At 40.1% G+C, this 13,990-nt stretch overlaps 1 protein-coding gene across 2 annotated transcripts in view; it reads left to right on the forward strand.

Moving 5' to 3' along the window:
- The first annotated feature begins 9,852 nt into the window (after positions 1-9,852).
- LOC109429778 (calcineurin subunit B type 2) overlaps positions 9,853-13,990 on the forward strand; it is a 37,448-nt gene continuing 33,310 nt past the window's right edge. For both annotated transcript variants that reach the window (XM_029870861.2, XM_029870862.2), the window contains exons 1-2: positions 9,853-10,153; positions 10,398-10,437. In XM_029870861.2, coding sequence (XP_029726721.1) covers positions 10,151-10,153; positions 10,398-10,437 — 43 coding nt within the window. In that variant the 5' untranslated portion in view covers positions 9,853-10,150. The remainder of the gene's footprint in view (positions 10,154-10,397; positions 10,438-13,990) is intronic.

The following is a 13,990-nucleotide window of genomic DNA, read 5'->3' on the forward strand; positions in this document are numbered from 1 at the left end:
TATGGGAAAACGATGTTTTTCATTCAATCGGCCGTAGCATTTTCCTAACTGCCCTAGAGAGTTAGTTTACCTTTGGTTTTCTTATGCTACTTTATCAGCTATAACTTAACCGAAGACCGCATTCAAATCGAAGGTCTCATAAATTAGTTATCGATTTTTTATCCAACTGGAGGCAACATTGCTGCATATGGCGCCAAAGATAATCTAGTTAAGTATCGTCAAGCTCCACTCCTCAAATGAATGAGGTAACATCACACTGCCCACCTCGTAATGATGCTTGCTCTGTCACCGTCGCTTGCTGGGAAAAAGGAAACCTAAGGGAACTGTCACTAATCAGAAATGTTTTTTTGCAGAAGAAAACTTCCTTCTGCAAAGTTGTTCATTTTGCTATTTTTGACATTTCTTCCAAAGACACTTATACTCTAAAATGCACCAAAAAGGCACAGTGGGCCATTTTTGATCAATATTTTCAAGTAAAAAAAAAATTGAAAAAAAATGAACCACAGAGAAACAGACGTAACACTTAGAAGAAAATTAAATTAAAAACATCGTCGCGAAAACGCAATCGCTCAATGCTAAATTTATTTTGTTTGGCCGGGCCATCATTAGGTGGCGGTATTGAGCAAACGTCAAACATGAGCAAAAATTCGCTGGCATGCCACAAGTGGCCAATCGACCTACCACCGAATATTTGAATCAGCCGTTAAAAAGGTGATCTATGGGAGGCGAGCAGAGTGTGACGTCTGTTTCTCTGTGAATGAACGTTCAATTAACAAAAATAAATAGGAAAAAAAAAAATGTTCCATAACTTAAATCTGCATAATCACGAAAATTTGAAGTTTTTTTTTCTAATTGAAGTAACATAAGAAGGTGATTTACAATTTATTTGATTACTCATCAAGCAGCAGATGGAGGCAGCTAATTTTTTGGCCGAAACATATCAATACCACTAGCATCGATATTGTGCGGAAAGAAAAGTTGGGTAACTCGGACCAGGCTTGATAATTCTCCTCAAAATCAAGAGTTTTGCCACATGTTCTAGAGCGGTGTTTTGCTTGTGCCTCGTCGTGAGAGAGCGAACGAACCCCAAACAGAGAGCCAATAAAAATCGAGCGAGGAAGAGGGGAACGAAAAAAGAGCCGATGATGATTTCGAATAAAAGAGTGCGATTTTTGCCTCGAGAGTCTTCCTTTGTATGGGAGTGGAACTCGCGAGAGCTTTTTGAGTGTGAGTGTACGTGAGAAACACAACAAGCAATTATGAGTGTTGGACGAACTCTTAGTTGCGCGACATGCTCACGCTAGGTGCTGTTGAGGATTTGCGTTGTGATTTCTGAGTTTTATTTTTTCTCCTCAGAAAATCGCCGAAATCTCTTGCTCATTTTCTCGCGAGTAAGTTTCTGTCAAGCCTGCTCGGGGCTTTTGTTCTACACTAGTATGAAATCATCACCACAATGAATAAAAATTAGCAATTGAGGCCAATTTTTTTTAACACCTAACATAATGTGAAACAGTTTTCCGATGATTTTTTAAAGCAGCATGCCTGGAGAATAATTGCGATGAAGCATATATAACGGAATAAGTTCACCACTGGACTATCGCACGAGTTTTCAAGAGCGCGAAAACGTATGTAAAAGTGCGCGATTGCAACAAATCAACTGGGTGTGTTCAGAGCACTTATTCAGCGTAATTCAAATAAATAGTGCGCCGAAGACACCAACTTGATTTGTTCCAATCGCGCACTTTTATTTGCGTTCTCGCACTTCTGAAGACTGAGTGCACAGTCCAGTACTGAACTAAATGCGGTATATAATAAAATTAAAATTAGTTTGGGACTGCTCCACACTTAATCCTGAATAATTCAGCACTTTTTTGACGAAAATAGAACAGCAGAACTATTTCGATAGCTTCGGTAATCGATTTTACTGAGGCTCAGTACACCAACTGTCAAACCCGGGTGCAAAAGGTGAACAATGCAGTATAGCCGTATTCAGCAGTTCTATTTTCGTCAAAAATTTACCGAACACGGTATTCCAAATTAAGTGTGCAGGTCAATTATTCCATATGAATGCATATCTAGATTTTTATTGAGAGGGACCCCAAGTAATAATAGTGCATCCATCCATATACTCATACAATAGCGGAAAGTGGTGGAAACTAAATAACTTTATGTGTTCGACTATCTAATGGGTAATACGGAGGTCGCAAGAAATTTCTTGGCCTATCTCCATGCGTGGACAATTCAGGCAAGAAATCGCTCAAGAAATGAGAAAGCGTCGCTTTATTCCGGATCCTAGTACGGAGCTGCAACGAAACGTCAAATCAAATGGGGCTTGCTGTGTTAAATTTCTTGACCATTCTGGTCACTGAAAAATAATGCACTGAATGAAAACTATTTGAGCGATTCCATGTAAAGTGCATTACCTAGCATAAGGACCAGAGTTGCACTCTGTCGCTGTCAATGGTACACAAATCGCTGATTTTGATAGGCCGGCTACGATCCAAGTCAGCGTGCTCTCTAATGAGTCTCCGTCACTTTCTTTGTCCCATAAGAACTGGTTTGACTGTGATGGTGTAGGGATATCACTGATAGGCCATCTTTAAAATTCGTTTAAAAATCCAAATAAAGTTTTACAAGATGATATTTTTATATGTGGTACAAAATAAAAAGATTTGCATGTTGGTCATAAACAAGTTTCAGTTTTGGCGAAAACCACTAAAATATCACATCAGTTGCAATGATTGTGATCTAGAATGCGGGTCAATATCAAGTCGTTGCCTGTCATTGTCGTTTTGATATTGAATGGTCTGAAGTGATAGTAACGATGGTGCAATATCAGTAGTCACTTGACAAGACTGATATTGCGCAACTCTGCTAAGGACATGTGCCTGATAAACGTAGCAAGGGAACAATGGGACATTTCGAGATTTTTTACTACAGTTTACCGTTTCAAAGTACGCTAAAATGTATTATATACTAAAAATTCAATAGATTAAAGCTGTGTTATACAGGGGATGGCTAAAATGTTTGGGATAGGCAACTTTTTTTCTCCAACAAAAAAATTCAACATGTTGTAACTTTTCATAGAGTGTATAAAAAAATCTCAAATTTTGACTGTTTGTCAACCTATTATATGTACATCATTGGTACAAATTTGGGCTCGATTGACTAATTTTTCGCGAAGTAAGAACCGTTCGGGTGAAACACTATTATTGAGACAACTAATTTATGAACTGTCATATCTCGGAAACCAGAGAACCGAATTGAATCAATTTTTTACCGTTCATCAACAATATATTGATACTTGATACGACGTTATAAAATGTAATATTTTCTCACGGCGAATTAAGTTACACCGGGTTGAAAATTTTACTCATGCAGAGGAAAATAAGTCAAATTTACAATACCACACAAAAATTACTACATGTGCTCTTCCTTCAATCTAAATAGGCTCAAATATATCTGATTAGAGATAACTTGAGAACAGAAGTGGAAAATCTTTGGATATCAACACTGAGATTTATTGACATTGATTTACATCAATGTCAATAAAGCATTACATTTTTTCGAAAAAAAATCCAAAAAAGGTCAATCTATGATAACTTTTTTCAACGTTCCTATGTACCTACACAGTACCTATGTTTTAAAAGTTTGTGAAGCATTTACATAATGTTAGTGTACGTTCAAAGTTTCACTCAATTCGGTTCATCGGTTCCCGAGATATAACAGCTTAAAAATGAGTTGTCTAAAAAATAGTGATTTACCCGAACTTTGCGAAACATTGATCATTTCATTTATTTAGTTCACATCAAATTCATGATAATACTGAATCAACAATTTGCCGCCATAATACTCGATTTGCAGCTGCAGCTCTCCATCCTCGGTCACGCCCAACACTCGCCAGATCACGCTCCACCTGGTCCGCCCATCGTGCTCTCTGCGCTCCACGCCTTCTTGTACCAACCGGATGGCTAGCAAACACCAACTTTGCAGGGTTGTTGTCCGGCATTCTTGCAACATGCCCTGCCCACCGTATCCATCCAGCTTTGGCCACTTTGTGGATACTGTGTTCGCCGTAAAGTGCAGCGAGCTCGTGGTTCATCCTTCTCCACCACACACCGTTCTCCTGCACACCGCCGAAGATCGTCCTTAGCACCCGTCGCTCGAAAACTCCGAGTGCTTGCAGGTCCTCCTCGAGCATCGTCCATGTCTCGTGTCCGTAGAGAACCACCGGTCTTATTAACGTCTTGTACATGGTACATTTGGTGCGGGGTGAATCTTTTTTGACCGCAGTTTCTTCTGGAGCCCATAGTAGGCACGACTTCCACTGATGATGCGCCTTCGTATTTCACGGCTCACGTTATTGTCAGCCGTTAGCAAGGAACCGAGGTAGACGAATTCTTCTACCACCTCGAAAGTATCCCCGTCTATCGTAACATTGCTGCAAAGGCTTGTCCTGTCTCGCTCAGTCTCACCTACCAGCATGTACTTTGTCTTAGTCGCATTCACCACCAGTCCGACCTTTGCTGCTTCACGTTTCAGGCGGGTGTACTGTTCTGCCACCGTTCCAAATGTTCTGGCAATAATATCCATGTTATCCGCAAAACAGACAAATTGGCTGGATTTCGTGAAGATCGTACCCCGGCTGTTGAGCCCGGCTCGTCGCATAACACCTTCCAGGGCGATGTTGAATAGTAGGCAGGAAAGTCCATCACCTTGTCGTAGTCCCCGTCGAGATTCAAATGAACTGGATAGCTCACCCGAAATCCTTACGCTGTTCTGCACACCGTCCATCGTTGCTCTTATCAGTCTAGTCAGCTTCCCGGGAAAGCTGTTCTCGTCCATAATTTTCCATAGCTCTGTGCGGTCGATACTGTCGTATGCCGCTTTGAAGTCGATGAACAGGTGATGCGTTGGGACCTGGTATTCACGGCATTTCTGGAGAATTTGCCGTACGGTGAAGATCTGGTCCGTTGTCGACCGGCCGTCGATGAAACCGGCTTGGTAACTTCCCACGAACTCATTTACTTTAGGTGAGAGACGACGGAAGATGATCTGGGATAGCACTTTGTTGGCGGCGTTTAAAATGGTGATCGCTCGAAAGTTCTCACACATTAACTTGTCGCCTTTCTTGTGGATGGGACAGATTATCCCTTCCTTCCACTCCTCCGGTAGCTGTTCGGTTTCCCAGATCTTGACTACTAACTGGTGCAGACAGGTGGCCAACTTTTCCGGGCCCATCTTGATGAGTTCTGCTGCGATACCGTTCTTACCAGCCGCTTTGTTGTTTTTGAGCTGGTGGATGGCATCCTTAACTTCCCTCAGCGTGGGAGTTGGTTCGTTCCCGTCCTCTGCTGCACCAACATAGTCATTTCCTCCGCTGCCTTGGTCCTCCGTGCCTACATTCTCTTCGCCATTCAGGTGCTCGTCGAAGTGCTGCTTCCACCTTTCGATCATCTCACGTTTGTCCGTCAGGAGGCTCCCTTCCTTATCCCTGCATATTTCGGCTTGCGGCACGTAGCCTTTGCGGGATGCGTTGAGCTTCTGGTAGAACTTGCGTGTTTCCTGTAAACGGCACAGCAGTTCCATTTCCTCGCACTCCGCTTCTTCCAGGCGGCGCTTTTTCTCTCGGAAGAGACGGGTCTGCTGCTTCCGCTTCTGTCTGTATCGCTCCACATTCTGTCGGGTTCCATGCTGCAGCATTACCGCCCGCGCTGTATCCTTCGCCTCCAGAACCGCTCTGCACTCCTCGTCGAACCAATCGTTTCGTCGACTCCGTTCTACGTACCCGATAGTGCTCTCGACTGCGTTGTTGATGGCTGCTTTCACTGTACTCCAGCAGTCCTCTAGAGGGGCCACATCGAGCACACCCTCGTCCGGCAACGCTGCCTCGAGATTCTGCGCGTATGCGGTGGCGACATCCGGTTGCTTCAGTCGCTCTAGATCGTACCGGGGCGGCCGCCGGTAATGTACGTTGTTAATAACGGAGAGTTTTGGGCGCAGTTTAACCATCACCAGGTAGTGATCAGAGTCGATATTAGCGCCACGATAGGTCCTGACGTCGATAATGTCGGAGAAGTGCCGTCCATCAATCAGAACGTGGTCGATTTGCGATTCCGTTTGTTGTGGTGATCTCCAGGTGTAACGATACGGGAGGCTGTGCTGGAAGAAGGTGCTACGAATGGCCATGTTCTTGGAGGCGGCGAAATCGATGAGGCGTAGGCCATTTTCGTTCGTCAGCTGGTGGGCGCTGAACTTTCCAATCGTCGGTCTGAATTCCTCCTCCTGGCCTACCTGAGCGTTTAGATCCCCTATGATTAATCAATCGAGCCCAAATTTGTACCAATGATGCACATACAATAGGTTGACAAACAGTCAAAATTTGAGATTTTTTGATGCACTCTATGAAAAGCATGTTGAACTTTTTTGTGAGAGAAAAAAAAGTTGCCTATCCCAAACATTTTGACTGTTGATTGTTGAAGCTTACATACAATTATTTAGTATTTATTTGTTCATATACAACATTGTTAAGACGTAGGGTTCAAATCAATAAATAACAAATCTAGACAAAAATTCATATGGAATATACACGGGTAGAGGGGAATGGCAAACCAAAAGCAAAATAATGACAAATTTTATTATCACAACTAGTTTTGAAATTCATGAGTTCTTCATGAAGAGCTTACAATAACAAGTACAGTGTATCAAACAATTGTCCGTACAGCAATTTTTTGGCTAAAATAATTTTTCATTTAAATGTTTATGACTTTTTATACGTCAATCAAAAACGCTGAAATTTTGACCAATCATAAACCGTATAATAAAGCTCCATTGGTAAAATTTTGAGCGTAATTTTTGTAAAACTTATGAGATTTTTGAACTCATTTTTAAAACACTATTATTGAGACAGCCTTATACCTAAGGCTTTCATATGCAGCTTCGTTTGTGGTTTTATATTCACTACAAAAAATATGAAAAATCTGTATATGTTCAGAGTATCATTTGGAAATTTATTATATTTTGATCATTAAAAGTGCCAAGTGTTTTCAACTTTTTTAAACTCTCTTAATGTAATATTTTTTTTAGGGCCCATATAGCCGAGGCGGTAAACGCACGGGTATTCAGCATGACCATGCTGAGGGTGACGGGTTCGATTCCCGGTCGGTCCAGGATCTTTTCGTAAAGGAAATTTCCTTGACTTCCTTGGGCATAGAGTATCTTCGTGCCTGCCACACGATATACACATGCAAAATGGTCATTGGCAGAGGAAGCTCTCAGTTAATAACTGTGGAAGTGCTCATAGAACACTAAGCTGAGAAGCAGGCTTTGTCCCAGTGAGGACGTCACGCCAAGAAGAAGAAGAAGAATGTAATATTTTTATACAGGACCTACTAAACTACATATGATGAGTAGGTCCTATGCATTTTTCGTTCAGTAAATGCACTTTTATTGGTGGAAAACGTTTGGCAGATTATATGTGCAAAATATGGTAAATTTTTAAACATCGTCAACTACATAAGCACATTTAGAGATATAATGTTTTAAAAATGTGTTCAAAAATCTTATAAGTTTTACAAAAAGTTCTATAACTTTCAGAAAACTTATTCAATCTCGCTCACAAATTTACCAATGGGGCTTCAATATTGATACACTGTATATTGGTTGATACACTGATATTGAATTGACATTGAGTGAAACTTAAATGGTCACATGTCGTTTTTGTTTGAAAAATGCTATTTTTCACGAAAGTCAGATAAGTTTGTCAGAAATTTCCTACTTTTAGGCGAATAATGTGGATCGTTCTGTGAATAACTGAACTTTACTAACTAACTTTAATTCAGATTCACCATCATCATATTTTTCGAAAACAGTCATGGATGCATTTAGAGAAAATAGTTTGACGAACCTCAAATGTAAAGTGTACACGACGTTTAAAAACGTTGTAAAACTTGGACTTCAGGATGTTCTGACGTTTTTACAAATCTCAAACACTCGAGTCGAATGAAGTACAAGACACTGAAGACGACCTTACAGTTCAGGTCGAAATACGTATCTGTCAAAGGATGCAAATTCTTAGTGGAATTAAAAGGAACAGTACTTAACGCGATTTTCTTTTTATTTATTTTTTATTGTTTTAACTTTTACGATACATAGAAGTTCAAGCAAATGTCAGTTTACTATTGTCAGCATGGGTCAAGATATCTTTTAATTTTTTGCATGTTAATTTCAAAGTGTTTTAAGCTTAACCTATTTTGTCAATCATTTTTAATTTTAGAGCGTGAAATATCTTATCGAAAGCTTGTGGATCTGTTTCTGGATGGAAAGGACGTTGATCGAAGATTGTTGAACAGAAGCTCCATGAAACTAACATGTTCCTGACCTACTATGTATCGTAAAAGTAAAAACAATAAAAATAGTTCATAGTATTGTATCAAAATGTGTTTTATTGTGATTTTTTATCAATATAATCTAGTTTATATGCAATAATTCGCAAACAGTAGGCAGTGGAATTTTGACGTCTAAGAAAGAGTTGTTTATTTAGTCAAAATGAACAACTTTTTCGAAGACATAAACTCTCTAATGTGTAACAGTAAAAAGTTACATGCTGACATTACTTATATTTGTACTGTTACTAAAAAGCTATTATCTCAAAAACACCGAAAAATACATCTCCAAATTTTTGGCAGTATGTTCACCTAGTATTGCTCCGTATTTGCTGAAAATTTGAAGTCGCGATTTTTTGCGCTTTGTAAGATATTAAGGGTTGAATTTCACACTATTTTTTCGAATTTGTATTTTTATTTTAAATTTATAAGGATAATTTTCAACATATTCCCGTACAATGTAATTGGCTTGACACATATGCATTAGAAAAAAAATTTAAACTCACATGGTTTCTGGTAAAAATGTCAAAATTAGCTTAAAAAACTGTTTTTTCATTGATTAGTTTTTATTTTTTAAATAACTCGAAAACAGTAGGCTGTGGAATTTTGACGTCTGAGAAAGAGTTGTTTATTTTGCCAAAATAAACAACTTTGCCAAAGACGCCAAGTCTCTAGGACGTAAAACAAAGAAGTTAGATGGTGGCGCCACCTATGCGGACGAGTTGCGAACTACTGCGTTCTAAGAGATAGATGCCCCTGCTAATGTCAAACAACTTTGTCTAAGACACCATGTGTCGGAAATGCTTCGTTTTGGAATAATTAATTTAGTTCCGCTAGATTGTGATTCTGGCCCTTAGTGCACTGTAGAGCATATAGATCACAAAGTTCTTGATTTCATACTTTTTTGGAAGACCTTGAATATCTGTAAATTTCCTAAATGTAAGTCAGCTGCTTTCTAAAGCTCGTGTGGATGCTTAAGACTAAAAAAATCCATACCCAGCGTGCCCTAAAACCTCTTACAAGCGCACTAAAATTGGACTCAAACTTGAAAATGTTTTGGAGGCCTTTAACCCCTTCGGGACGACTTTTTAACCAACCTCGCCACTGTAGAACGCGTCAGCGAGTTGCAAATCGGCACCAACATTTCAAAAGGGCGTAACTGCATTTACAACCACTGGATTAAAACTGTCCACGTGGCTTCAATTTTTTAGATTCCCACCATAATTGAAACTACAACTAATAATGATAAACGGGATAAACGGTACATTCAAAATATTTTATTCCACTTTTCACTACACCATCGTTCATATAGATCCCTCCATCGAACATACATCTGCGGCGGCTGGCCTCTGATGGCGATACCCACTGCGCAAGCTCGCATCCCACCAGAGCCGTATACCTGGTCCGTAGCCCGTATATATGGGAGATGATTAGAGTGATGTTCTCTCTATAACAGCAGAGCAAAGCAAATACGATTGAAAGTAGCTCAAACTGAGGTTCAGGAGGCAAGTCAATAGTTGTATTGGTAAACGTCGATTGACAGAGTGAAAAGAAGGGACTCGTATATTTTCAGATTATTTCTGCCCATCAGTCAAAAAATATAGACAGCCCAAGTGTGTAGTGAAAAAAGTGAAGATCTAGTTCGTGCGTTTGTGTTTTTTCGGGAAACTTTTGAGGAAAATCTCGGATTTTCGTACTGTGCCATAGAGCAGAGGGTGTGCTATTCGGGAGTTAATTCAGAGACCGAAACAACCTAGAGCCTCAAAATGGTACGGCAAATAAGGGGTTCTCTGTGCGAAGATTGCCTGCAGCTCGGTGTGAGGAGACAGTGAAGGAAATTTTTTTCCTCGCTCGATTAGTATGTCACCAAGCAAGAAATGACTTCGATCTGCAGGCCTTCAGTAGCGCACGTACTAGGTCAATACTCGATAGCCGTCTATTGTCCTACATTCAGGCGTACGATGCATGACGAGAGACAATAGATTGATGTTCGTGTTCTCGATATATTTTCAGGGAAATGAAACGTCCTTGCCCATGGAATTATGCTCAAATTGTAAGTATTGCTATGGTTGAAGAGGGTATCGCCAACATTGGCACCTGCTGGTGCTAATACATGTAGTAAGCATGGCTATTTAGTTACTTTGTGGAAGGTTGCAGACACAAAAGTAGAACTCTGCAATACAGTGCATTGGATTGTCAAAAATATCGATTTTCTTTAGTGCCTAATGAAAGATTTGCTTTGCCTTCTGTTATGGAAAAGTGAAATAAGGCAATTTTGGCATTCGGGGCGAGAAAATTGGAGAAAAGTGTCTACTACTTGGTATTATCATTAGGAACCCAACAAGTTACTGAACATTTTTCAATCGAATGAAAGAAAATGTTTGTTTTCCTTATCTTAAAGCCCCAATTTTTCTGGCAGAATATTGCTGCATAGCATAGTTGGCATGGATGGGTGCTATTTTTCTGCGCAGCATTTGTTCGGCGCGATCGTTATTCCATCTAAATATGTTGTGTCCTGTCTGTGTGTTTCGTTTTCGTTTCGATATGAATAAATGCCCACCGTATCAGACCGGACTGAAACAGTGTAGAGAGTGAGTACAGAGAATTGTTTACACTGTTGCAGACCTGTGTGGTATACCGAGAGTTGTTTAGTTACCTACGTTTTCGATTGAATTTCAAATTTACATTCAAGGTGGTTGGTGGTTCTTACTAGGTAGCTGCACCTGGCCTTTCCACTGCACTGATTAAATTTCTATATCATAATCGATGATAAGAAAGTATTCAATTTTACTATACTGACTTTTTCCTTGTTTTGAGTAATCTAAACCCACAATTTCGGGGCTGTTACTTGGCTTGATACTTTTGGAAGACCTGATGTGATACATTGGTTTTTAATTACTACAGAGCTTTTTGGGGCTGCATGTTTATCAGAATATTTGTACAGTATATCTTAATTGGTTTTCTATTTTTTGGGTCAAAATTACGACAATGAACTTTGAAAACTGTAAAGTTTTTGCCAGTGGAGTTTTTATTCACAAACACTTTGGAAATGTGTTTTCTGGAATCATTTCAAAGCAAAATCACTGGAATAATAGTAAAAGTAAACTTTTCAATAAAACCAACGGATAGTTCTCGAAGTATGACGTAAAAATGGTTATCGGGGACGCCAACGTTGAGGTTGGTAGAGAAAACTTTATCGTTCCGATTATTGGTCACTCTTTTACTAATGACATCCGGTGCACACCTGGATGCACCCAAATGACAAAACTTGCCACCAAAATAGACACTTCTCAACACTTCTCTGTTTTCATTGATGTGAGGAATGGCCAAACATCGACACTGCTCAGTATCTCGTTGTCTGTAAGGCCTGAAGTACACAGGGTAACATATTTGACTAGAAAAGAACTCAAGAAACAAAATCTGTTTAACACTAACGAAAATTCGATTGAGTTAAACAAGATGGTTTCTTTTTGGACAAATATTCGACCCTTCTTCTTCTTCTTCTTACTTCTGATTGCTCTTGGATTACCAAAGAGCGAAAAATGGCGCAGCGAACTAGCGCTATATTGCCAACGAGTTTTCGTTTATACTCCAATGGAGTTTACTTTCTGGCGAGCACGCCGCGAAACACGAATATTCGACCCTGTGTAATGGGATATAAGATTCGGGCACTGTCATCAACCGTGGTAAACTCAATAACTTGGCGGCCGCTGCGTTTTAACATTCAAGGCTTCTTATTCAATGTAGAGTAGACGATAACCTGAACAATCTGTCAGAATCTATCCACGAAGCAATAAGTACAGTAGTACAGGAAGTGATAGATACTGTTCAGAGACGACACAGAAACTATTGGTTCGATGAGGAGTGGCAGGTATGAGAAGGACGTTACCATAAGCCGAATGTTAAGCCTGGAGCACATAGCGTCCGTTCCGTCGAGGCACAGAGAACAGACATCCAAGTCCAGTTCCGAAACTGTGTAAGGAATTTAACCGCCATTTGAAATCGGCAACACAAGTGGCAATACCGTGGCGCTGTAATCGGTTAATTTACCATACTAATTAAATTCACCACTTGAAATGTTTCAATTCACCACTCACTGTGGCAATGGGCCTTTTCATTTGACGTCTTAAATCAGCTGATTTTTCGGGCCTTTGACAGTTCTTCAATGGAGATGACACGTTCGTGTTAGCAGCTGTTGTTCAAGCTTTGTAAACAAATGCATGCACGGATCTGTCACATGAAAAGGCCTATATGGTGTTTGGCGGCGTTAGTGTTGTCATCGTATATTGGTTTGCAACCTTACTCAAGTGAAGATTCAAATCCTTACACAACTTTCTGATTGAAATTTGTTCTAGCCTGGATGTCTGTTCTCTGTGGTCGAGGTTTGCGTTTTTTTGACAGTTTTCCCATGGGAAATGTGTCAAACTACTGTCACGCACACGCAAACGTATGCATTGTGTGGGGCACTTTAGTGCTTGTACACGGCGATAGCGATATAAGCCGTTAAAAAAAAACACCGAAGAAAGACAAAACACTAAAAGGAGAATATCATTACTGTGGCGCAAAACAATATGGAAGAAAATTGAGTGTTAAATTTTAACCAACTTTGTCTGTGACAGATTTTGGACCGCTGATTCCGAATCTGGGCTCAGATTTACCCCAGCACGTCACAATTTTGGGCTTTACCTCAATTTATAGGGCAAAATATGCAATTTTGGGCGTTTTTGACTGCAAGCCATTAAGCTTAAAAATATATTTTTGCAATCAAAAGGTAAATTGGTCGAACAACATCTAAATTTACGACTCATGGAAAATATTTCGTTTTACCAAATCAAACTTGAAAGATTTTTGAAAGAAATTTGAAAGATTTTTCGGGCTGTTTGGGCTCGTTCGGAAGTTAACCATCAATGTTAACTTCTTTTCCCAATCAGCCTAGATAGCTGTGTAGTGTCGGTAGCGGTTGTCTTAACTGGCTAAGAATAACACTACGGATCGCCTGATCTAGTGGTAAGAGTCCACTAAACAGGTGACCCCTAATTCATGGTGTTATGCGGCTTTGTGCTTACCGTGCCAAGGAATGAATGGTTAGGGGGGTCTAATAAAAACCTAACCACAAACGGAGCCTGTGGAGAATTAGGGCGTCCTCCACAGTATCACGCCCTTACTGCGCTAACCGGAGCAATAGTGCAGCGGACCTTGCGTTTCTCCGAGATAATCAGTTGTCCTTCTTAAGTCTCAAATTTGAGGCTAAATAAGGGCGGGATTATTCAAATGTTGTAAATTAGCTTACATTACTACCTATATGGGTTCGCTTGATGCGTTTTCGCCATTGGCGTTTTTCAATTGACACCGGATTGGTTTGTCGTTGATGTTTCCTTTTTGTGCTGTGATTGTGAAGTGTGTAATACTGTCTAGTTTGGGTAGGGGCTACGGCTAGGAAACCTCAGATCAATTTTCAGCATAAAAAGCGTGCGTGGTCCAAGTGGCTCTACTCCAAAAAGCTCATTTTCGTAGGGTAACTTCTGTATAGGTTACCTTGTGAATCCAGTTTTGCTTCTTTTATTATAAATGAAGTGTCGTGCCTCGAGCATGCTATATCTTAGAAT

Source organism: Aedes albopictus, chromosome 1 (assembly GCF_035046485.1).
Source record: "Aedes albopictus strain Foshan chromosome 1, AalbF5, whole genome shotgun sequence".
Taxonomy (NCBI): Eukaryota; Metazoa; Arthropoda; class Insecta; order Diptera; family Culicidae; genus Aedes; species Aedes albopictus.